General features: G+C 37.2%; 1 protein-coding gene across 1 annotated transcript; it reads right to left on the bottom strand.

Annotated features, from left to right (window-relative positions):
- On the bottom strand, positions 1–22,598 carry ncapg2 (non-SMC condensin II complex, subunit G2). Its single transcript, XM_088918110.1, has 27 exons — positions 22,521–22,598; positions 21,339–21,530; positions 20,465–20,579; positions 19,926–20,083; positions 19,151–19,285; positions 18,947–19,041; positions 16,898–16,967; positions 16,124–16,210; positions 14,952–15,044; positions 12,787–12,912; positions 11,652–11,831; positions 11,296–11,448; positions 10,427–10,649; positions 8,641–8,738; positions 7,740–7,913; positions 7,538–7,608; positions 7,295–7,448; positions 6,938–7,111; positions 6,271–6,387; positions 5,962–6,102; positions 5,427–5,526; positions 4,372–4,562; positions 3,711–3,854; positions 1,707–1,810; positions 1,524–1,618; positions 471–573; positions 1–110 (listed from the first exon to the last, which is right to left on the bottom strand). The coding sequence occupies exons 1-27, from the start codon at positions 22,596–22,598 to the stop codon at positions 59–61; spliced, it is 3,423 nt and encodes a 1,140-aa protein (XP_088774236.1). The 3' UTR covers positions 1–58.
- Positions 22,599–27,059: the final 4,461 nt, after the last annotated feature.

Here is a 27,059-nt window from a genome sequence, read left to right as displayed (position 1 = left end):
TTAACAGATCGAATGTCCACTGGTCTTGCTTGCAGCTCTTTTGTTTAGAGGCGGCTGATCACACCTTCAAAATCTTATTCACAGACTTGACGGCAGACTCATAAATTGCTCTGAAAAAAAAGTGTTTTTATTATGAACTGTTTTTATGAACAAACAATTTTGTTTTTTGAGAGTACCTCTATTTGTGCTGTTCCACTTCTTGTTAATGTAGTCATTTAAAAAACAGTCTCATGTAGTTAAAACACTGTTCACCACCCACCAATAACAATAGTCTTGCCCTCACATTTTATAGGAAACATACCTGTATAAACATTAAACATCTAATTTGAAAATTACTTTTATTACAACTAAATAAACATTTATAAATATTCTTGTTTACTCTTGTTTGCAGTGGACACCACACATATTCCCCTCTTCAATAGGGGGATTAATATTTATCAATAACAATGAATCCCATAGCTACTGATTACCTTTGAATGCTACCATTGTCCTCAGCCATGACTTCCTGATACTGCTGCAACTGTCTATGAATGGAAACAACGGTTGCCTTGATATCCGATCCTTTAAAAGGACCTGTTTGATAAAACAAAGTTGACAATATATGTCAAATTCTAAGCGGAGACTTCTTACCTCATTCCTTGGATCTGCCACTGGATAAAATCATGTGGCATAAACTACTATGATACACAAAATAGTTAGAGCACTGTAGCAAAAGAAAGAAAAGCTGCAGTCTCTGGAATTCCATTAACAGGGAACTGCAGGCCCAATTTCTCAGACCAGTTATTAAATCTTGGCAACAAAACACATTTCTTGATGTTAAATAAAGAAATTACAAGTTTTGAATTAAGCACAAAATCGTGAAAATTGTGAAACGACGATACAACTTGCATTTAAGTTCCCATGAATTGCCATGTGATGCAGCCCTTCCTGCTCACTAGTCACTGTAATGACTAATGTAATGTGATGTACAAGAGTTTAAATAGTTGTGCAGCAGACATTTCACTGCAGAAATGTTCCAATGTGATCCGCATGCAGAGTTAACAAGTAAGTAGTATTTGCCAGCAAAACCATCTTGAAAACAAAAGTCATACCTGGACATTTTGTCTATTTTGTGACGTAAATTGGAGGTTTTACAAGTTCTTTCGTAAACTTTACTGTTACTGCAGTTTGAATGCACTCATCAGTGCTGATTCTTTCTAACCCTGAATTATGAAAATAGTGTTGCTGTTTCCCTTTTAAACAATGAATCCAGCACAAATTCTGCCTATAATATTAATCTGCTTTCTGATTATATTATATTATAAAAATGTTGAGAAGGATAGTTAAGAAATAGCTTTCTCTTGCCTGAAAATTAGAATACTTGCTGAATCAGAATAGTTCACGTGCAGAAAATTATTTTACCTTAATTTACAACTTATTGCAACATAATTAACAAATCAACCATAGAACCCAGGTAAATTGTAGACAGAACAAACCTTTATAATTCATAAACAGGAAAATACAAAGTAACATACTGTACTTACTGATTAATGCCAAAACATACAAGACTGAAGTCAATCCTGTTAATCCATCTATTGCTTCAGATTCAATGGACTCATTTGTCTCAGTCAGAAATGACCTTAAAATATAAAGCAAACGTAAACACTAAATTAAAATATAGAAGCATTTTTTTCATTTGTTTAATGTAGAAACATATTTTTTTTTACCTGGTTAAACTCGAAGATTTAAAAATTACGGTCAGTAAGGTTCTTGAAAGTGGAGGCAGATGCTGAACTGTCTCTGGAGCTGCTACCTCCTCTGCCCCTGAAACCTGAATGTAAAATGAATACACAGCTGTAGCTCACTTAAGCACAGAATTAGATCCAGATTAAAAGTCTGAAAGGTTACACAGAGGGGCACCCGATTGATTTGACCAATGAAGATGCTCACTTTCTCAGGAGTTGTCTGAGTGAGTGTCATTAGGGCTGGACTATATCCAGAGTTTTCCTGCGTGCTCACATTGCTATCAATAAGAGCTATACTAGGCTTCCATTCCATGCTATCAACTCTAGACACAACAAGATTCACAGTGGAAAAATACGGCAGAAATATTGCCAGAAAATGGCAATAGTATCTGTCAAAAGATTTGTGCACGGTCTGCATCTTTCCCATATTGGTGGTAAGGGATGCATTATAAAAAATAATGATAGGACATGATTGCTGGAGATTTCTGATCAGTGCTTTTAGGAGCTAGTGTGTACGTAAGAAAACATTGGATGTGCGAGACTGACAATACAAGCTCCCTATAATCTAAAATCTGTTGACAATCATGTCATCATTCGAGCCATAACTCATGCTAATCATTCGAAGAAAATTTTATTTATATTCTTCAGAAAAACAACTACCATATTGTATTCACATTGATACTCCATTGAGATTTAAAATTCACTAAATAAATGACATAAAATTCTTCATGTCATGGAATATTAATTTAAATATCTTATCTCTTTGTTTAATAATCATCATTGCTTAAGACAGGTTTGTCTTTGCAACCAAAAACAAAGAATGTGATTCGAACTGATGGAGGAGGAAGGAGCAGGGAATCATAGGAGGGATTAGGGAATTTTGGAGCTGAGAGCTTTGGAAGAGAGAGAATACGGACACCCTACAGTAAACTGAGGAAACTTTTACTGCTTTCAAAATCATAAGTTCCAAGAGCCAGCCAGTCAGCTGTAGACTACTGTAAAGTCTTGCTCACAGCTCACACAGGCATTTTATTCCACACTAGAACCAGCTTTGTCAGGTCTATGGTGTATACCCTAAATCTGTGCTAATCCATGACAGGACTCTGGCTCTGGAGGGCTGCAGGCCGTATAGGTAACGTACAGTGATTCAGTGAGTAATGACATGGAAACAGAGGTAATATAAATCGATTAAGTGAACAACTGTTTCAAATCAAGTCATTAAGGAAATAGGATGGGAAGGAAACCACAGGGCACGATGGCCCTTCAGGACCAGGAATTAAAGTCACTGGCTTAAATCAAGACCTTTGCCAGGTAAATCACTTTGGAGCAACAGAACCACTCTCTACTCCTCATCAATTCAAACATTTAAAAAGGTCAAAAAAATTAAATTCACACCAATACCAAAAGGTACTTTGGTTTAGTGTACCTCAATGCAACTATTTTATTCATGGTGTGGAATGCATTTCAGTTTGCTCTCCAAGCCGGCTGTGGGGATTTCTTGTTCTGGGCTCACTTGTGCCGTTGGCTGATGTACAACAGCCCAGCAGACACAAGGCTTTTTGCTTTTGATGGCTTGATTTCTTTGCACAAAGATAAAGGCGCAACACCAGCCCTGTACTGTACTTGGCTGAGTTCACAATGTGATTACTAATGAATACTGATTTATTCCCTGTGCATTTGCACTTTTTGCCAAGTGCAAGTGATGCTTTTTAAGCAAATGTGTTCAATTTCTGTAGCTGGAAAAAATTAAGAACAATGCACATAAATATTTTATAATAAAATTACATTAAATCAAATGATAATAAAGGTCCTGCTGTAATTTTATTATTGTATTATAATACCATATATTAAAAAGTATACAATAGTGGTAGGGGGTACAATAGGGGCAAAGAGCTCTGACATGAACCCCATACTGCTTGCAGCACTGTATTGAAGAAACACAATTTAATGAATAAGTCAAAACGCTGCACTGAAATAAAATCTCACCTTGTGCAGGAAATGCTTCAATTCCACAACCACTGCAGCGATGATGGTTGAGAAGACTGCGGCTTTAACAGCTGTATTTGCTGTGTGCCATTCTTGAATAACAGAAAGAAAATCTCCCAGGGCCATGCTAACTGAATGGCATACCTAAAAATAAGAATTACAAGATTAAGATAATACTACTATATATATATATCACACAAGTCCTTATTATGTAACGAAGCAAAGAAGAATGGAAATTTTACAGAAAGCTCTGCAATACCCAGGAGATGATTCTCAAATTCAATTTGAGAATAATAATGATTAGAATGAAAGGATGTCTTTACCAATACAATTGGGCCACTGCGTTCATCAGGGTGAAATGATGAAGACAAAACATACATTGCTACAGGTCACTGAAAGATGTTTCATCACATCCTGTGTTTCCCATTCCCACTGAGTGTTATCTTCGAGTGTGGCATTCAAACAAACCCTTGCTTTACAATGGTGACTGTGGCAATTTGCTTATGAGTACAGCAGTACTCATGCATGCTTTAGGACAATGCTAATCTTTTCTCACGGTTAATATGATACATCAGCACCACCTTATTTTGACACAAGAATTCTCAATTTCCACAGGAAAAATGCGAGAAAAATATTGGTATATTATGCTTGCATTTCCCACCTCCAGTCCCTCTTCGCGATTTTTCCGTAGTCTGCGTGCAACGGCTTCCAAACTCTTCTGGAACACATCGGAGACAAAGCTGAGAAGAAGGGACAGGTCCTGACTCTGACTTTGAGCACTCTGAACCAGGCAGACCTCCGCGACCTCTTTCAGAATGGAAATCAGCGATGGCAGGAACACGTATCCCCTGTCTGAAAAGCCAAACATACAGATGATGTGAAATATGAAAAAACTCCAAAAGTTTCTGAAAGTGTAAACTTATTATATTCACTTTGAGAGTGAAACCGATGAAAGCGAAACTCTGTGGAACATTTAAATTTGGATAGACACCTCAAGAATGGAAAGGTATCGCATGCAATTCCTAATCTTGTTTTCCCCAGAGATTTAGACTAACTTGGTGTTGTTTCTATGTTGTGTCGTTCCTCCTGCCAACTCCTACCCTGCCAACGCCAACTCTGCCCCCAAAACCAGCAGAGATATCTGATCAGAGGTCAGAAACCTTCCACCTGCATACAGTGATGTATGCCAAAGACATCTTATCAGATAGCTTGGACAGAACCTCACAACATGGCACACCACAAATTCAATTTTGAGAATAACAATGTTACATTTTTTTTAATATATGGAGCACAAAAAATAATTCCATATTGTTCTGATACCACTGACTTTTAGGCCAAGGATGGGTAGCATTATACACCCATATCTTGGGGACCAATAAGAATTTTTCATTCTTTCCCTTCCAATTACCCATCTGCAACACAAGTTCTGTCATAAAGAAATCTTAATGTTGTTGATCTTAATTAACGAGCTTCTTAATCATAGATTGGTTAATGAAATTAGAAAGAATAGTATTGTGACTTGTGACACAATATAGTCTTATACATGTTTCCATGCTTTAGTGCTGATCGACATCTCTTGCACAAATCACATGCACTGTGTGTAGAGTGTCACTTTCGGATGACAATGGTAACTAAATCCGAACTTTCTGACCTGCATGCAAACATAGCCGATGCCCTAGTTCCACATAAGCAGCTTCTTTCTGGTCCATCACTCACCGGACTGAAGCACAGCTGTGCAGAAACGCAGAATCTGTCCCTTAAATTCTGTATCCGCAAGGCCCACCATTGCGACATCCTTGCAAACGTTCAGGAAGTCCTGTTTCATGAAAAGACATAATATGGTATTTATTGGACAAACACCCACCTAATATGCTGTATGCAATCCTGTAAACATTTTCCCCATTTGTGTTTTTTTTTTTAGAATCCAGTTTTTTAAGTTATATACCCAGGTGATTTGAAATGGCCAATCGTGTGTTTATCATGTCTTAGTGCACTTTTACACACCCTGTAAACACACACAGGGGGAGAATAAGTACTGTAAATGTAGCAAGACTTGTCCAAACAGCCCCTCCGCTCATCTTTCAGAGACACATAACTCATGGAGAACACTATCAATTGTTTGTCGGCTTTTACTGTACATATATAAGACATACACTACCAGAGACAAACATCAAATGTGATTTGCCTGCTTCAGTATTATAGAGCATTCCTCAAGAGTATGCATCATGTTAAAATCTAAAAAGAAACTTACTTCCACGGCTTGTTTCGCTACATCATACTGCTCCATGGAGACTCTTTCTTCCTCAGGACTGACGAGGAAAGGAAGGATCTTCTCAGTAATCCATGCTATACCGCTTTCTAGGACCAAGAGGTAGCTCCTGTCATCTGAAAACTGAAACAACATTTTAAAACACTTTCTAAAAACGGCCATCCTCCTGCTGTTAGTAGTGTTTCAAGTCAGCAGAGAAATCCTACATGCTGTAAGTCTGAGCTAATGTTTTGATAACTTTCAAATAAGAGCTTTCTACGCTCCAGTCTAGATTACAAAAGGCCCACATACCTTTTCCTGGAGATGGATACTCAGACGGCAGTGAAGGTTGAAGGCTCTGAGTGCAGTTTTCTTGTCAATTTGAGAAGGCCCCACCTCAGTAGAACTGATACATGTGTAGAACACAACCTGAGAATAGCATAAAATATCAGTATTTCATTAAGAAGGGAACACACAAAACACTCTCTCTAGTTAGGTTAATTGTGTGTCCTATTTATTCCCTCAGAGCCTCGGTTTCCATCTGGGGAGCGTTTCTCACTCCTCCTCTCCTGGGAAGACAGACTATTCAAGATCTTTTCTATTTGTAAAAATGTTAGTAGTGTATTAGGACAGTAAAGTGAAATTTGCTGTGCACTACTGAAAGCTGTATTTGTGTAGTAATTAGTATTTAAAATAAAAAGTATAGAATTTATATGTTGTCTATAGAATAGAAGTATAGAATTTCATATGGTGTTTCTGGGTATTATTTTGCATACATCTTCAGCCATGTTACAACAGGACTCTTAATCTTTATTTCAGAAATACAAATGTCCTTAGTTTCGGTTGTAACCTATTTAAATGTAGTTCCTGAAACACATACCTTTGTAAAATGCAAAAATCATTTAAAACTGTGACCTGAAAAATAACACCAAATAATGCATTCCTTTAACAGCATGATAAATTACACGATTACTAGTACCTTCAATGCCCCCATCGCCTTCAGAAGCTGGTTTAATTTCTTTTTCTGAACGTCCAGCAGGAAGGACCGGTTCATTCTGTGAGTGATGAGGTATTCAATGTAGTCCAGGCCTAAGTCAGGTTTGACCACAACCGTCACATTAATGCGCACTCTACCTTGGGTGTCTTTTTTGCTCTGTTGAAGACAAAGTAGATAAATGTTTTGAATAAAAATAAACATTTGATGTACAGATCACCCTCCCTATACCACCCCCACAAGCTCTGCTTGCTATCTTACCAATTTCAACACCTGTCCGTTATTGGGGGGGAATGGAATCTGCATTTCTGAGAAGCTGTAAAGTCTAACTTTTAACCAAACCTTTTTCTGTGGCATGGCCTCAGTCAGCCAGTCCATCACGACCTCCAGGATGTGTCCCACCTGTCCCCAGCGACAGAGGCAGTCAATGAGCGTGGAGTACTGGGATTCGTCAACTCCATATTCTAAGTTTCTCAGCTTGGAGAGGACACCGCAGCTGTGACAAAGCATATAGTATGGGTTCAACTGACTGGTACAATACACAAAAAAGGAAAGAGAAGGACAGGAAATTAAAAAAAAACAGACCTGAAAGAAGGGATAGCCGTGGCTGGCATGAAAGATGCTATGAGGATCAATGGAACCAAGCAACGTTGATCCTGTAGAGAAAGGAGTTTAGTGACATTAAAAACCCATTACCCAGATTGTAAATATTCATTCCAATGATGTTTTTGTATAGAAAACAGAAGTTTACAATACATTATTAGGTAATGTTAAGAATTGACCATACCTGAAACACACGGAAATATGCAGGCAACACCGATGCAAACTTGCTGGTGGTGTACTGAAGGGCTTCTTTATTCATTTCAAGAGACTTGCGAATACTTCTCCACAGGATCAGCACAACCTCTAGTAAGCTGGCCATTGTTGATGTGTCACTGACAGAGAGGACGTTCTCCAAAATCTGAGAAAAAGCAAAGGAAATAAGACATGCGCGACACTCCATCATGGTATTATACAGTAATGTTAATCAGCTAATCTGCTTAGCAAGATCAGTCTCAAGTGTCAGGAACCTGTGCAAACATATACTACTAAACCACAAATCAATTGCTTTTGCAGTATTTTCTTGCCACTATTTTCAATAATAAGGATATATGTAAATATTTTATATGTGGGATTTGGACTTCATGTTCATCCACAGAATATCCTGAATCAAGCACCAGTCCTTAAGATTTTTAAACACTTTTCACAGAAGCAGCATTTCCCTACAGCTACCCTAATTAATGTAATAATTAGTAAATTGTATTAACTGTTTTTAGCATATCACTACATCTGGACCTAATTCTTAGTAATTACTAAGACTAGACTTGCCTTCTGTATCACTTCTCCAAACCACATTAACTTTATAGGTATTATCCTTTGGAAAAAGAAAACCAGTTTAAATCTCACCCTCACAGGTGGGGGATGACTTCTAATACACAACTATGGAACATTACTCAAGATAACTAAAGGTTTTGATAGAAGTGAGTCCTTTTTTATCTCTTTAGTTCTACAGGAGCCATCTGCAGGAGCAAATATAATACATCAATGGGAGTTAACTATCTATTCTGGGACCTGGAAAGCAGAAACTGCTTTAGTGCTACTCTGAGTGCATGTGAAATGGAAAGGCTGAAGTCATTATCTTCACTCACACTGGAGTTCTCTTTGTTGCTGCTTTCTGCCTCGTCTTCGTCGGCTGTTCTCTGAATACAGGCATTCAAACACCGCCGGATTGTCAGCATCAGTTTGGCTGGAATCACAAGAGTTTAATACAAAAAAGAACATTTAATTCCATTTGCGTTCATATCACACTTGGCTGTCACCAAAATCAGTTACAGCAGAGACAATGCAGGATGCTGGTTCGGTATGAAATGTGACAATGAAATGTGTTCTCGGGGATCCCTGGCACATCAGCATTCTCTCTGGAGTCAACTGGAAGGGGCACTTCAGAGGGTTATCAAGGGTCGTAAGAAATTATGGTACTTCAGTAACATGAAAAAAGATAATGCTGCAAAAAAATTAAAAATCAGCAACAAGTTCCAACATGTGTCTACAAAATTTCTTAACAGGCTGCCTGCAGTTTAATCCTCAAACTCACAATAAGTTAAGAACAGTTTACAAGTCTCTAGGGGAACAGGACACTAAACCGTTAATAAAAAACACCCCTTTGCTTTCATCGTATATTGTATTAATCATCAGACTACTAGGAGTCCCATACTTATAAACTAATAGTTCCTTTGGTGGACACCTGAATCGCCATGAATACGTTTATTGCAGCCTCCTTACCATGCTGCTAAAAGGTCTTCACATTGCACAGAATTCCGTCAAGGTATTTCTGAGACTAACGATTTTGTCTGCATATGATTTCGAAAAAAGCTTGCTCCTGTGCAGCATTTGTATTTTTGCTGCATGCAGGTTTTATCCTTGAAGCTGGTCTCAAGCCTCCAAGAAATCTAAAAAGAAGGGTTTTTGATGTATCAAAAACACCAACTGTTAGAATAGATTAGGAGGCATGACAGCAGGCACTGCAATCGGGGTCATGCCGTAAGCAATGTTTTGTCAGTTTAAAAGTCTCAAGAACAATAAATAATCCTTAATGCAATAAGACAGCTGGAAAGTTAGTGTTACAGTATTTCCTTGATATACTGTGCATCTTGGAAATTTGAACCTGTAGGGTACTCTAATCCACTTATTATTATTGATGTGCACTATCTATAAATATAAAAAACAACATACTGTACAGTACATACAAAAGAAAACAATCAAACTAAAACTGATATGGATACGTTCATATAAAGAAAATCTGCTGTAATATGCCAGACTCCAGAAGCTTCTAATGTATTACATCTGGTTAATATTAACATCTATTAATAATTTATGAGAAGGCTTTAAGGCTTGCACAACTAGTGTTAATGGGCACTTAAATCTCCATTACATATCAGGCTAAGTATCCCAGGGTGTGTTTAAGTGTGTAATAAGGAGAAATGCAGAAGTTGCCATTTTAATGCAACAGTTCTTTCTATTAACTATGAAGGAAATGAAAAACCCTGTACTGTAAAAAAGACTGCAAACTGTTATGATTCACAGATTCTTACTCTCAGCAAAATGATAAACACTAGACCATATGATGTATTTAAGGTAAGAGACTAGAGCAAACTCACTGACAGTAATAATTATAATTCTGTTTCAATTTTAATATACGTATTAAACTGGGGGCCTTATCAAGAGATTTATTCAGTCGGTTTTTCATCCATAAAAGATTGAGAACATCTGCTTCATAGTGTGTGAAATTTTGTCTCACAGTTTTATACACATTAAAAGACAACAATGTATTACTTCCTTCTGAAAACACTACCATGAATTACCCTAAAACCCATAAAAATCACTTCTAAACTTAATAGTGACATACAGTACTGTAAATGCATTCCATAAGCTCACCTATATTGGTAGGAGCAGTATATTCATGGGTGTACTGGTAAAACTTTCTGGCTGCCATGGGATTCATCTGAATTATGGTAACGCATCGCTCACACCAGACTTCTTCCGGCATGTTGACGGGGAAGAAGGAGCTGAAGAGAAGGTTTACAATCCTTCGAGAAACAGGAGCTGAATCAACCTCAAGTCTAGCCAGGAGATGCTCCATGGAGCATACCTTCCAGAACTAGAAAAAAACAGAACCCACTTTTTTAAGCATTATCATAAAGTTTGACAAAAGAAACTTAAAAAAAACATTTTACTACTGTACACGTCAAACAGCAACATGCTTGAGAGAAACAAGTACAGGGCACACTGAAAAGTAAAGCAAAACGTTTTAGATGTGGAGCCGCATTTAGGCTGCAAAAGAATGAGGCCATGGAATCCATTTTGGTTATTAGTTTATCCTATTAACATAGGACCATTTTGACAAAGCTCAATCCCTTGCCACAAAAGCTGGACACCTTTACCTCCTGTAAAGCTATCATTTCTAGAAGGACATTCTTTCTAAGTTCACTCTAAATAATGTTTCTAAAGATTCAAACAGATAGTTATCTCCTTACTACAAAACCACCATGTGAAACTCTAGGAACAAACTTCTCTTTTCTCCTGCTTATTTAAAGAAAAAAAAACCTGCTCAATTGTGATTCTGCCTAACTGCCTACCAGGCACTTTACATTGAGATGGAACAGATGAATTTGAAGCAGAAAATGAACATCCCACCATTGCAAAACCGAGCAAATGTTTCAAGTTCAAGTTTTGCATACAAATATTCACTTTATATTTTTAAGGTATTTATTATTTTTGCCAATAAGGAACGGCATTCTTCTTACCTTGGCAGCTTTGACAGCTTTAATCTTCAGCAGCAGTTCTATGAAGGCCACTCGTACCTTCTCCGAGGTGTCATGAAGGCTGTTTTTCAGGACAGGAAACAGCTGCTCCAGCAACGGGTGGCTCAGCTTGTTGTCCAGAATCATGGTCATACACTAAGGATTAATCAAAGGGAAAAGGAGACTCAAACAAAGACACAAGAACTGGTGAATTCGATCAGGATTGGAAGAGGGTTAATTTAAATACACAAAGGCTCTGTACTTATAGGGCGCAATGACTGGCTTACATGGACGATGAAAAACAACCCTATCTGTAGTCACTTTGTGTACAAAGGCACTAAGCGAAGATCCAATCCCACCTTGAAGACTGAGCAGCGGACATCAGCAGAGCTCACATCAGCAGCCAGATCCGTGACCAGCTTCTTTAGAAAGTCTGTGAGGATGCTGGGAGGGATCATTTCCCAGTACTTTGACGTTATTCTGCAAACACCCAGAACTCCAGCCGAGCGGACCAGTGGCTGAGGGTCCTCTAGGAGAGACTGTTAAAAACCATGCATTTTATTTCATGTATCATGGAAAAACATAACAAACGAACAAAGTTTAAAGTGTAGTCAAATAATTAAATGTGTATATATACTATACTGTATATGCGTCCTCACAGGGGTTTCGGAACTCCTATTGCAGAAAGGCATCCAAAACCAAAAATATCCTTTAACTTGGAACACTCCTTCGCCCTTCTCTCAACAGATTCTCCTTCTAAATCCTCTCTATGTGTTTAGAGATTTCACCTTTTCACACCTCTCCCGCTTCCCCTGAGTTTGGAAACTCATTCTCACCAGTTTTTTGCCCTTTTCCTCACTGCTCTCTTCCCTTCGTTCCAACTCTAGCTTTTGCTCTCTAACTCCTTATTGATTTACCGTTCCCTCTCTCCCTCACGCCTGAAGAAGGCTCCACAGCCAAAACATTGTGTTTCTTTACTGTTCAGCATGGAACAAACCTTTACTTGTTCCTTTGCAGCCTACTCATGCTGTCCCAACTACCTACTTGTATGTATATAGTATATTATAGTATACTGCAGATCTTATCTTATTGTACATATTGTATGAAAACATTTATCAAGCATTTCAATTAATCTACAGAACATTTTCTTCAAATGTTGAGTTATGAAGGAACACACTGCAAAACAATGAAGTCAGGCTACAGTATGTGACACATGGCCAGACTTTTAGAATTCAAATGCTGTTGCTTATGCTTACCAGTCCTTTGTACTTCTAAATGCAGTTATCACTACTGTCTGTAATAAACACCTAATGAAAAATTATAAATACTTAAGTGTGGTTCTATAATTACAAGTGCTTTAATGTAATGGTACGCAGAGTTTACAGTGCTTTGTGGGATCACCCTTTTAGATTTGATCCCTATTGAAATGTATTGCACATTAAAAAAAAAAAGACTTTGTTCATGTGTTATACAAGAAAAATGGTAACAACTTACAAACAATACTTCAAACTGCTTCTGGATTTCACTGTCCATGTCCTCATTGCTTAAACTGGGATCCTGAATGGGGAAGGCTTCTGTGAACAGTAATGCAGCATTGGCACGGACTTCTGAACTGGTTGCCTGCATGTTTCAAGAGTGTTTTTTTTTAAAGATAACAAAATGAAGGAAAAATAAGGTTGACATAAGCCTCTTAAATAACATGAACATGGTTCTACTTCAAACATTTGACAAACCTGGATTAAGACTCGATGTTTAGTCAAGTTTTCAGTATTAATCTTGTGAGTAGGATTTGAATAGATTATTTTAATTCAATTTAGAAACTTGTTATGAAGCCAAATGTCTTTAATGGAAATTGGAAAATGGAAAGCCATCTGTCTCTGGAGATTGCTCATTTCTTTTTTATCAAGTAAATATAGTATTTTCTTCCATGTATAGGACAGGTAGTTTAAATGAGTCTAATAAAAAGGACATGTACAGTACAGGAAAAGGCTGTGAATACACTTCTGCGATATTCAACAAAAGTTGTTGTATCTCTTTTAATTTATAATGCATGTGATTACTGAATTGACAATTGTATGGACTCTGAATTTGGATTTTTGTTTATGTAATCATCATGCTCATATTTTCATTAATTTAGATCCTGACTGTGTAGTTTTGTTTTAGAAACTTCAATTTCCTTTCTTCTTTGACAGTCTGAAAATTATTTTTTCCATAGTCCTCAATAATCTCACATATACTTGATGGGTAAGTGTTTTATTTACGATTTTGCATTGTCTATGCATTTTAATTCTGTTTGCAATTACTCATGTTTAGTGTGCAGCGCATCTGGCATTGAGACACACTGAAGAGCCTATAGTAATAACACCAAGTGAGATCCAAAATGATAGAACAAGACATTCTCACTAAAATCATCTATTGACACAGCAAGTTCAGGACAGTGCTAAAATACAAAAGTGGATAAAATTAGTTGTTACACTACAAAATGATTCAGAAATCAGCTTTCAGGAGATTAATTAAAAAAAAAAACTACAAGGCTGCAGTTTATGATAGAAACTGCCAAAAACCTGAATGGTCCATTTTGAATACATTTACTCCAAATATATTCATATTACTTCAATATCCAACCATTGAAGTTTAAATGTTAAATGTGTTGCTTTTCTCCTTCATCAGTACAAGCTAAAGAAGTTCCTGCAACTCATAAAGTCTGAAATAGCTCAGACATCTGTGCATTGTGAGTCTCATTAGCTTCCTTGTACAATTAGAAGAGGAAAAACTGGTTGACATCTTCCAAGCATTAATAAACATTAATAATTAATAACACTGCCATATGATAAAAGAAACATTTTTTTAAAAACATTATTTAAAGATGGAAAAACAACAATTATTTTAAAAAATGTAACTATATAAATGAACTGTTATAATTCGTAAACAGACATCTGCAGTGCAAGTTAAAGGCTATATTTAGACTCCGAAGTGACAATAACAGTGTTTGTAATAATTGGTTGTCATTTTTACTTACATATTGTGATAAAAATGTTACTTATTTCAAGTAGAATGTCTTGATAGATGGATTATAAAAGCGTATCTTTCACTATGCCATGGATGAAGATTTTAAGGATTTAGGATCTTTCCCAACACTGCCATACTTTCTCATAACTTTATATTTTACAGAAGAAAAATACATTTTTCTATCAGCAAGGAGACAACAAGGAACAAATCCTTATTCAACAATGACATCCTATTTTGTATTCTTGAAGAGGGAGCAATTGAAAATGTGCAGTTCACATTAAAGTATATGCAGAAGTGGAGTTAATTAATCATGTTAATCAATCTCAAACTTTCGGCTTTTCACCCATGAGTATTTGAGGTTTGTCATTCAGCTGAGCTGTCACAGATTATATTCATACCACTTGCATTTGGAATTATTTAAAAAGCTCCAGCAAAGCTATACCTTCAGTTAATAATCTACTATATTTCATGCATGATTTAAAAAAAATCTTAAAGTACTCTGAACAAGAGCTGCTTTTAATGGAGTGTGCTTAAAACAGGACTTAACATTATGGAAGTGATGTCCTTTGTATGAACACCCCAGATTTTTCTGTAAATGCACCAAGAATTTTCACGTTTTTCATGTTTTGTGTTGTAATATGAACATTTACCTTTAGCCCTCGCCAAAGAATGGGCTTGTATAGTCTGTACAGCATTTCATCAACTCCTTGGCGCACCTTCTGGTTGTGGAAGTAACTGAGTATCTAGAGAGAATATGCAGGTTAAACACTGGCAGATCTTAAACAACTATAACAAACAATTGTTTCCAAAGCTCTTTACATCAGGAATGTAAACAATATTTTACAGGCGCCATTTTTTTGCTATCTCATTTTAGCTCTCCCTCCGTTGTGTGCATTCTATTGCTTTTACTCAATGTGAACGTTCACGCTGAGCTCTGCTCTGAACTCCACTGTTTTTTGGACATTTTCAACACACAGCGCTAAAGTACAACTTAGCCATCAAAAAGAATAAACCCAGCATACAGGAGAAATCTAAATCAATTAATGAAGCCATAGCCCATCCAAAATGAACAGAGGGCTTCCAAGGGGCTCTGCCAGCTCAGGCACTTGATCTAAACACAGGCTGAGGCAGATATACATGCACGGATGATTGTCTCATGCCTGTATTACGTCATTAGCCGTCCTTCACTAGGATTCCCCAGCTGGCACACATCTGGCCAAATACCAGTGGGGTTGCACGGACTTAAAGTCAGCAAGGACACCCTCAGTGCGGAGTACAAGAGCAATCAGCGACTTGTTGGCTGCCTGTGAGTTTACAGTGCTGTCAGCAAAAGCTGCATCAAACTTGGCAAACTCAGTCCATAAAAAAGGCACAGTGAAGTTCTTAATGTGTAAAGGGGTGAATGGCTTGCAAGGCTGTACCAGCATAAAGCTGTGCGTTGTTCTTTTACACAGCTTTCCTCTATGGTACAAAGAATTGGTCATATCAACAACTGCTGAATCCAACTTGGAAAGCACAAGAAGAGATATAACTCTTCCAAAATGTACAGTAAGAACAGCTCTTGAACGATTCCTTACGTTCGGCTTCCAAAAGATGATTTAGCTACAGGACCGGAGTCATACACTTTCAGCTCTTTGTGTAAAATAAGTATTTTCACAATGCCAGATTAGTTCCATTTAATTTCTGTTTACGCTCCCTTGGTCCTGCTGTCCAAGATGAAATAGAGATCTGTGTGGGCTTTCTCACCTTTCAAAATGTGATACAGACGGTAAGAGCTGAAATAAGGCAACACACTCACTATATGGGGAAAAGGCAAATTTACCTGTCGCACTTTAGTATGAACTGGCGAACTCCTGTAGAGGTGAATGCCATGCTGCATGAAATCCTGGATGCAAACCTTTTCTATTTCCTAAAAAAAGGATAATTAAAAAAAAAGGTTAGAAACCACCCTAAAAAAAGACAAGCTTCCATTAACTAGAAGTAAAAACAGATAAACAACAGCTGGTTCTGTGTTAAGGTACAACTTCCTCCAAATAGGCTGAGGCTTCCTGCTAGTGCTTAAAAGTTACACTACTTAAGTCTTCATTTGCTCATCTGTTTACAAATGCATTACACTTGTGATTTGTTCGACATCATGTGCAGTGTTGTTAAATCATTTCTAAAAGCGCCCAAGTCTTTATCCAGAAATAACCCATCTCAGGAAGTCAACAGAGCATGGACTCATGCATGTCTTTCCTGCTCTCCAACAGCTTACAGCTCCTCAATCCTCCTGGATCCAAGCTCTTTTTGCAACACACATACTATTCCAAAGCGATGCCCGAAGAGACTCGTTTGCATATTTACTGTGCTTCTCAATGAAAAATAAGAGCAAAAGCAAAATAAGATACGCAAGCAAATGATGACATTTAGAATTTAAAATGATTTTAGAGTTAGTAGACCTTCAGGAATAATTTGAATCTTTGCAGTTTTGACAATTGTTTTTTTTGCAATATTTATAAATATTTTTCACGGCATCATGTGTAAAATTGATAAAAAAATTATTACTGGAAGCTGCCTTTGATGGTGACTGATATTTTGTGTAAAACAAATTAAATACCTCTAAGATGAGCCCCGATGCCTTCTTCCATGCTCTAAAATATATTTCAGCCACATGTACTGTGATAGATCTAAAAAAGAAAAAAAGAAATCAGTTTAAATTGATATAGTAAACATCACGAGGGGACAGTAAGGCCTGTGACCAAAACACTTTTCTGTAGTCATTAAAATACCCATACCATACCTTGTACTGTTTATGTAGGCCATGCTCTGTCTAGACAGAGATATAAACACAATCCCAGCAGTATCTATTCTAGTGTCATTGCAGAATAAAATGTACTGGATCTGTCAGGGGCAAAATACATTGGCCATTCTCCAAAATTTGCAACAGGTAAAATATGTACCGGAAGCATGCCTTCATTTCCCAATTTACCTCTTTGACACAACTTGCCCGAAACAGTCACTGTCGTTTTCAGACACATGGGCCACACTCGCAACAGATTTGATATAGTACTGTAGACTATTCCTGGGCAGTGCAGCTTGGCCAGGAGCATCCTGCACTGATATGACAGTGTTCAACGTGACTGTCCATTTACAACTTCAGTGCAGAGGCAAAACTTGAAAACTGGAGACCGGCTGCAAGTACCCATATAAATTCCAAGGGCTAATAGTGTGGTTAATAGCACCAAAATAACAGTATAATTACATTTTCTTAAATTGTACTTTGTGCTTTCATAATCAGGATCTGAGGATTAAGAGCAGCATTAAAGGGGAACTGCAATGCCATATTTATATTTTCGTTCGGGTTAGAAAAAATCAGCATCGATGAGTGGATTTAAAGACCACAATGAAAGTAAAATGTACGCAATAACTTGCAAAACCTCCAATTTACATCAGAAAAAGACACATTTCCAGGTACAGGTATGCTGAGCGCCATGTTCTGTGATTCAGAAAGAGGTAGCAAAACTTCCGGTGATGCGTTGCAGCCGTATGACATTGTAAATAAGCAGGCTTGTGAATATGTCTTTTTAATCCAATAGAAATACTGCTTTCGATTTCGAGACGGTATGCCGACAAACACTACTTACTTGTTAACTCTGCATGCAGATTACATTTCTGCGGTCAAATGTCTGCCACACAACCTGTACTAATTGTCTCCTGGGTCGCCATGCATCAGTCATTAGGGTGACTAGTGAGCAGGAAGAGCCGTATTAAGTCGCAATTCATGGGAACTCAAATGCGAGTTTGCAACAACATGCCGACTTACAGTACTTTGACAAAGTTCACAATTTTGTGCTTAATTCAAAATTCGCAAAGTTTTTTATTAATTTAATTTGTTACCGAGATTTAATAACCGGTCTGAGAAATTGGCACTGCAGTTCCCCTGTAACAACCCATATGTTCATAAAAGAGAGAATATCAAGCTTGAAGAAAGACTTTATGAAGGAGACTTAGGAGTTTATGTTGACATCACTTACATCTTTAAAGCAACGGGGGAAGAAATAAAAAAACAATGCTAGGATATATAAAGTACAGAATTAAAATTTAATCAAGGTATTTTATGGTAAAATTGTACAAAGCACTAGGAGATGCTGCACTCCAGTGGTGGAGGAAATTGTTTCTTTTCCATATGTATAGTGTATTGGGCTTTTTAAAAATGAAATTAGGTAAATAAATAATATTTTAATTACTGACATTGTACAATGACCACATGTAGAATATTGTGTAAAACTTCTTCAGACAATGAAACACAACTAAAAGAGACAAATGGAAAATATTTAAAAATGCATACAGGAGGCACTTCTTTATACAAAGGGGTAGGGGAATCTTTAACAAGCTATGCAGCTATGTTATCAAAGATGATACCAACTTCTAAGAAACAACTACATGAAATTAGTATTAGCAGCTACATGGGTCAAATGACCTCTTCTCTTTTGTAATCTGTATGCTTTATTAAAAACGACTTTTTCTCATACTGTGGTAAAGTACTGTATAACTGTATGTCATTATAATGCCAAAGATGAATTACTGTATACATATATAAGGGTCTCAGCAATTGGAAAATTATATTTATAGGCAGTGTAATTCTAATCACTGGTGATGCACTTACTTAGGGAAGAACTGAAGTTGATTTTTGATTGTTCCATGAATCATCTTTACAAAATTCACATCCCAGCTAAAAACGTAAATCAGAAACCTTCTTCCCTGTTAACAAAAACAGAACAGAAAAGAAAACGGTGGCTGTCAACGCTCAGCGAGAAATGTTGAGACTCAGAATTGGACTAAGAAAGAGAAAATGTCTTTGCATATCTACCTCTTCCCGTTTAATGTGGTTCACACTGAGAAAACACTGCAGCAGCAGGTCACTTAAACCTTTACTGTCTTCTGAGTCAAAGCTAAAGGTCAGCAGCACTTCGTGGAGATTCCATAAGCGCTGCAAATATGTGGCCTTCGAACGCAAAAGAATATAAAGCATCAGAACAAAATCCCCAGTAGCAAAGAAGTATTACTGTATATTAATCATTTATTACCTTCAAATAAACGCTCAGATCTCAGTTTCACGGGATGTTAGTAAAGTCTCGCATTAAACTTATGTTTTTATTGTCACAAAATATTAGACAACGTTTGCGTCAATAATAAAATCACCTAAAAATTAATCTTTTTACAGCTGGAAAAAATCATATTGACTTTCAAGAAAAACCCATGTTCTTATACTTCGGTGTGGGTATGTGTAGACATGTATAGTTTACCGTCTCTTATAATGAATAGTAACCTATGCGTTACAAAGGGAATTCAGCTTCCTAATAGGCTGCAATATATTCAGAGTTGTGCTCGGCTTAACTCTAAAACAGGAAGGCAAGTCCAAGAATGCAATTTATTACATTGCACACTATATCACTGAGGTAGGTACAGTATCTATACAAAATGAGCTTAGTTTGAGATTGAACTGAATGTTCAAAGATGAAATGAACACCTATTACTTAAAACTGTAACACTATTTGCAAAATAAGTGTATACAGCACATGAAAGAATAAAGTGCTTGTGTCAGCCTATGAAACCGAATAAAAACACATTCCCGCGTATATTACCGGGTTCTTTAGTGAAAGACTTCTCTCCAAAAGCCCTAGAAAAGCACTTTTTCCCAGCTCGTCCTTTCCTTCAAGTCCTTTCTCCCACCACTGCTCACAGAAGCGCTGAATTGAAGCTTGTACCATCATTTCCGAGGGCGGCACAGCACTCAGAATCGCTGACAAAAAGTCACAACAAAAAAAACTGAGCAGTCCTTATTTATATTCCTACCTCCCTCTCCCATCACCTGAAAAATAGACTAAAGGTCTTAGTAAGATTCGAATGAAAGTGAGAAATAAAATATACTACAGGGAATCAATGAAGACTCCCCTGGCATGGTTGATAAAACATGACATTGATGATACTAACGCCAACAACCAAGAGTTGGACATTTCGGACTATTACCTTAATTTGAGAAAATCTTTCACAGGTTAATCTAGGGATATGAAATATACTGTTTCCAGCTACATCAGGACAAAAGACTGTAGTTCCCTAACTTTGAAGCTGTTAAGGACTTATTCTAAACTACCTTTACAGTGAATAATCCAGACTCACTTACCATTTAACATATGGGCACACCCAAGCAGAGCATCATAAGCATCATCATCTTGCATTACAGTTATTGAGGCAGTAGCGACAGCTGTCACAGCCTCGATTATGGCCATGGTCTGTTTCTAAGTAAAGAAGGGGAAAAACTGAAGCATGCAGACATTTCAAATTCTTTAAGAAAAGGATGGACATTATAATGGGGTGATCTGACAGGTGATGCTGGAAGTGTTACGGATCATTTATGATTTTGATGTTCACACTTTACTACACCTTTTCTTGAGTGGCCTGCTATACAAACTGTTTTCTATGATACAAAAAATGTCTCTTTCATTTTTGAACAAGGTGCCTTATTTTCACATCAGCACAACTCTTTAGCACACCTTCTGTCTATGTTAAAGCATTTTTAATACCATGTAATCTTTCTGTACACTGGCAATATACAGTAACACCCACGTATGTATAGACCTGTATACATGTATACACCATATCTGTATACAGCACATACTGTAAAAACCACGAAGATAATGAAATGCTGATTGGGTCAAAGAGGCGGACTATTGAGAACACCTCACGTTTTGTCATTTTGGTGTTCATTTCTCATCATGTGACACACCTTTAAACACACCCTAGCTAAATTTTGTTTCCCCGGTTAAAAAAAAACACAAAACAAAACTGTTAATTATGAAATAAGACAAGCTGTTTTGCATTTTTGACATTAGTTGATTAATGCATCTGACTATACACTTTCCAACAGACCAGAAATGTCTGTTCAAGCATCTATATATTCAGAGGGCAACACTGGGATCTAGTGAAGACATGGAGAGTGCCAATTGCATTTTAAAGGGAGGGTATACTGTGAATGTGTTATCTTCTTCTATACTTACTAAGGCCGGCGGAAGTTCCACTTCCATCTCATCCCCACTGTCATCGTCCAGTCCCTGGTTCCACTGCTCCACAGGGAAGTCCAACAGTGACTCAGTTAAGAGCGCTTGCAGCTTCTCCCACAGCAGTTCCTTCTGCTTTGTAGGGAGCTCCTGGATGAGCTCGGGCAGATCGAAGGGCTCCGAACCGTCCTTCTGTAAGAAGAAACCAGTAAAATACGGGTTTAAGGATGCATCCCAATAAACTCATATAGTATCACAAAGGGAAACCAGGATACAAGAAGAAATATTAGACGGCTGTTTTCAATATACAGCCCCTAAGACCAAACCTTAAATCTCAGAGATTTTGAGAGAACTGCATTTGATAATTAAGCTACTCCTCTCAATATTGTTTTTTTTTTTTTACAAAAACTGCCCAGGGTACAAGAAAGAAACCGGAAATGTTTGACCTGGAAGAGCCTGGCTTTTCAACAAAAGAATAGAAAGTAACAGCACAAAATGTGGAGTTATTATGGAGACCTTGAAAACGTTTAACCCAGAGAAGCAGGTGGCTAAGATCATGCAGATCATTACACTTTCCAAGTGTAAATCAAGGGGGGTAAATCACACAACAAAAAAAGCTGATGAAGATCTTCTCCAGTTTTACAGTCCCTTCCAACTTTTGTATTCATGTAAAAGTCAAAGAGGTAATGGCAAAGAACAACATACTTTTGTCCACTTACATTTTCATTCAATTTAAACGTTATTAGTAGTAGGTATTACGTCGGTTCATTAAGAGGCTGAAGAGGAATTTATTTGGAATATTCAGCCTTATAGGTACGATTTTGATGTTACAAAGATGAACACAGCTCTTAATAGGCAAACCTTCTCTAATGAACAGCACAGGCAGGAATGACAATGTACAGTATCAGAGACTCCCACGATTCATCCTAAGTCCAGATGGTTAAATTGAATTAAAAAAAAATCAACTAGCCTGCAATTAAGAACAAGCTGGAGATGAACCCAGGAGGCATGGTGTTTCCGCAAGATCAAGAGCGAGAACTACCAGTCTGACAAACAACAATCCACTATCTCACCCTTGATCAGGCTGTAGACAACCTGCTGTGTGGCTACAAAAGGAATTTCAGTTTCCAAATCTACATAATTCCAGCGTCTTTCGTTGAATTAAAAGCCTGAAATACTTACATGGAGTTTTAGGAATTTCAAGAACTCCTCCACATTTTCCTTGCTGACTGAATTCAAAAATTCCTCTCGTTTTGTCATATTTAGATGCCAGCACCCCAAGTGCTTTACTGCAAAACAGTGAAAAATAAACACAAGTTGTGTCACTATAGAAACAAAATACATGGTCCAATAAACCTAAGCCTAGAAAAACATGAAAAATGACCTTTATAATATAACTTCAAAATATACCTATTTTTATTTTCCGACATAGTACTCTGCAAATCGACTATTAAATCGGTAAAAATGATTATAAAATGTAAATGTACACATTTAAGCTATTTTGGACATTACATAAACTATATAACCACCAATATTCATCTGTATTAAATATTAAAGTATGGTCAAGTTAGCATTAAATCCCGTTTTAATGCATTCTGAATAATAAGAACAACATGTTATTGGAGATGCAATTCAAGCAGCAAGCTAATGCTAACCATAACAAACCAGGGCATTTTGATACAGTAGAAATCTGTCCATCTAAATGGTTCAACAACAACCAGGTTACAATATACTGTAAGTTTGTTTAAATAATACCATATTATTAAGCATAATTCTCCTATTAAGCATATTCTATTAAGCATAATAGGGCTTATTAATTATTATATCACTTTGATTACATTTGCACTTCATTCAAAACATGGCATCCGCTGGAAAATGCAGCTTTGATCGGGATAACTACAGTTATGTCACTAGTACTACCATTTAAAAAATGCATTAAAGCATCCCACAAGGCCAGTTATGTTTTAAATGTAACCCTGCAGGTCAGTTTTTAGATGGCAGCACATTTCTTACGTGTTCTCATTCCCCTCAATTGTGAGAGGTCTATTCCGCTTGATATAGACCATTCAGTGTCACTGTACGACAATCTACAATGTACTGTACTACAATCTCAGGTGCTTTCAAGAGTGACTATATTTCACAGAAATACGCTGCCGATTCACGTGCAAAGGGTGATTATCATGTTTACAGTTTAAAAATTGCTTGTTCTCTCATTATTTTGAGACTACATCCAGTGTAAGCTATAATACATTTTGACAATATATCTGCTGTCAAAACATTTTTGAACAAGCACTGCTACACTGCAAAGCAGCTAACGAGGACTGATATTTGCAGCAGCGCTGTACATAAGTTCGGAAACACAGAAGTAAACATAAACCTTCCTTTTCTAGTGCTGTTTGTCCTGCTGGACAAACCCGTCACTTCATCTAGATAACAGCATTTTACATAGTTCACAGCTCTTGATTAGCTAAAATAATACAAACCCATTATCATAGCAAAACATGTTCAGTCATGAACGTGATGTGGAAATCATACTATGGTGGAGAAATTAGCGTAACGTTGTATGATCCTTTGGATAACAAATCACACTTAAAAAAATAAATATATAAAAAATAACAATGAGCGGAACAGCACAAATAATTTATTTAATCGTCAAACGGCTCACAAAATTAAAAGAAAGGAGCTACTTACCAGCAACAACTGTTTCCAGATACTTTTGCTTTTCTCGTCCCACTATCCTAAACAGTTTACAATTGCCGCGCAAAATTGAATTTACTTCTTCAACTTCCGCGGGTATCTCGGCCGTGCGCGCCCTCGCGTGCGTTCTCGAGAGCGCGCACGCCTACAAACAAGCCCATCCTGGAGTTGGAGAGATAGGGGTCTTCTTGTGTCGGAGTAGGACGTCAGCTCTGCTGGTAGGACTGTGAAGCGAGGAAGACCCACTTTTACTTTTTTCACTCGTTGCAAGCTGGCGCTCGGGATCTTTTGGGGGCAAATACAGTTTTTTGCTCTCACATGTATGCAAAGTATAGGGTCAAAATTTTAATATTTTGTCATTATCCCGACAACAAAGATACATTATATTTCATACAGTACAATCATAAGTTAATTTTAATTTAACCTCGTTAAAAACTACATTAAAACATATTTTTGATAGGTTTGGAGAACAATTTTGAATTTCTAGTCAATTCAGAAATTAAAAGGCAATTATAAACCCTAAATTTGCTCCGAATATGGCACTAATTTTTATAAAACTATGCAGACATTCACATTAAAATGTATTAACAAGAGCATTTGGAAGCGATTTTTATTTCCGGTAAAATCGTACTTCGGAGTGCAATGCATAAATAGTTTGGTTGGTGTCTCATTTGCATTATTTAAAATGTTGCATCTCCATGGAGTACATGAACAATTTCATGGTGCAGCTTCTAGATATTTCACAGGCGACTCTACATCATGCCATGGCGCATGACGTTAATATTGACAACTCCTCGCTGAATTGAGTTTATCCTCCATAAATCTGCTTTTGTTAGAAGGACTAAGTGTTCAAAATAACCCAAAACGACTGATAAAAGACATACAGTTTAATTAACACTATTGTTCAACAAGGGAGACAGTACTTATGTGGTTATAGGTGGATGTCAAGTGGAAGGAGTCACTATGTGATATACTGTAAGGTGCTGTCATCCACAAACAACTTGTTCATGTTCATGGACACCCTGTGGCGTCCATTGGGACAAAAAAAGGAAAGCATTTCTTTTTCTGTTCCCATGTTATAATGCCTTTTGCAGAGATAAATGTGTCCATTCTAACTAGCAGATAAGGCTATCTGCTACACCAGTGGCATGAACCAGCTCTGTGGAGTGAACAGGCGAACGAGTCTCTTCGATGTGGCATGCAAATCAACCTCCATTAAACATCTGGGGGATTATTTCGAGTAAAAAAAGTCAGCAGCATAGCAGTGCAGTCAGCTGAAATGGCTGCACCGCAACAGAGACCATGCCCTAAACACCTACATCTGAAAAGCACAATATTTGTGCTTAAATTAGGTAGCAAAGTAGGCAAAGTAGGCTACCAAAACTTAGAGGCCCAACGAAATCCATCCTCAATCCTAACTCCTTGGCCATGTACACCTCTAAAAGAGATTGGTTATATCCATCCATCCATTTTCTTACTGAGTCTTCCAATTCTGGGTCATGGGGGAGCCAGAGCCTATCCCGGCAAGCAATAGGTGCAAGGCAGAGTACAACTGCAGAGTAGTTGGTAATGATCAAATTAATTTGTTACTTGTGTTCAGGTGGAAGTGAAATGGGGATGAGCAGTGCATTGCTGCCTCAAAGCTCTTGGGTCCAGCTTGAACACCTTCTGTGTGGAATCTGCATGTTTCTTCCCATGGGCTGATGACCATCTAATCCAATCTCATTTCATTTTATTCTGGGCATCCAGCATACTGTACTTTATGAATCTGCCTAAAGTTATGTGAACTATTAATACGCAGGCACGTGAATGAAGTGTGATAATGAAAGTATGATACAGCACATGTACAATAGAGAAGTTATGTACTGTATGTCATTACAATAAAACAGTAAATGTTTTCATTAACATTTAAAAAAAAGGTTTATAATTTCCATAATTCCTCTGTATCACAGATCAGAGTCACAGATGTATGCATCTTTATAGTATATCCCGAGAGATTTCTTACTATTAAACATTCTCGCAATACACAGACAAATGTGTACATATCGAGATGGACAGCCAAAACAAATAAATATATCAGAATCTTGTAAGATATACTAAAGTCTTTTAAGGATTCCTGCAAATGCCCAGCAGTGCTTGCACCTGAACTAGGGTAACTTTGCAGAACTAACTTCAAAGGAAAATAAAGTAGGACAATCTGTCCAGAAGGTAAAACGGGTTGACAATTTTATCCACTAGATGTCAGTGTAATCACACAGACATGCCTTTGAAAATTGTGTATTAGTCTGATGCAACTCAACAGCTAGAGCTTTTCCTATTAAGTCATTATTTTAGTACACTTAATGTACTTTAGGAATGTTTGGGGAAAAAAGCAATGTCTCAACTTTCAAATTATTTGTGGGGCAATTTTTCTTTGTGACCTTAGTGATTCACAAAGTCTAACTGATTTTACAGGCTTTGAGATGTTTTCTGTCTTTAATATACTGTATCTTCAATTCATATGCAGTATAATGGATATATTTTTTATCTTGCTTCCCATTTTCAGAAGTCAGATATTTTAGTCCCCGTTTCCTAAAAGAATGCCACAACAGTTCCATAAAAAATAACTTAATGTTACACGATTTGCGTGGAGAAGAGTTTCTCTAAAATCTTTGACTTAAAAGAATATAGTTTTGTATTGACTTTCAGGACTAAAAGTAAAGCAGAATGAAGCATTTATTTTCACAAAGGAATTTTGGGACTAAAAAAAATCTGTTTTGACCCATTTTCCATCCTAGGGCTTATCCACCTGTTCTCAGACACATCTGTTAATCCCTGGATTAGTGCTACTGCTATTGCCATAATATTCTTGAAACGTCCATTATTTTAGGAGCCCAACTGAATGAATCTGTGAAACATCATACATCAAACATCATACAGAATCTCCCTAGGGCACACTTTAGCAGACTCATCTGTGATCCATTTCCTGGTATCTTCAATTACAAAAGTCCTGAAAGGCACTAAAGCACCTCACCTGAATAATGT

This window comes from Atractosteus spatula, chromosome 6, assembly GCF_055471065.1.
Source record: "Atractosteus spatula isolate fAtrSpa1 chromosome 6, fAtrSpa1.hap1, whole genome shotgun sequence".
NCBI lineage: Eukaryota > Metazoa > Chordata > Actinopteri > Semionotiformes > Lepisosteidae > Atractosteus > Atractosteus spatula.
This window is presented reverse-complemented; position numbering and strand designations above follow the sequence as displayed.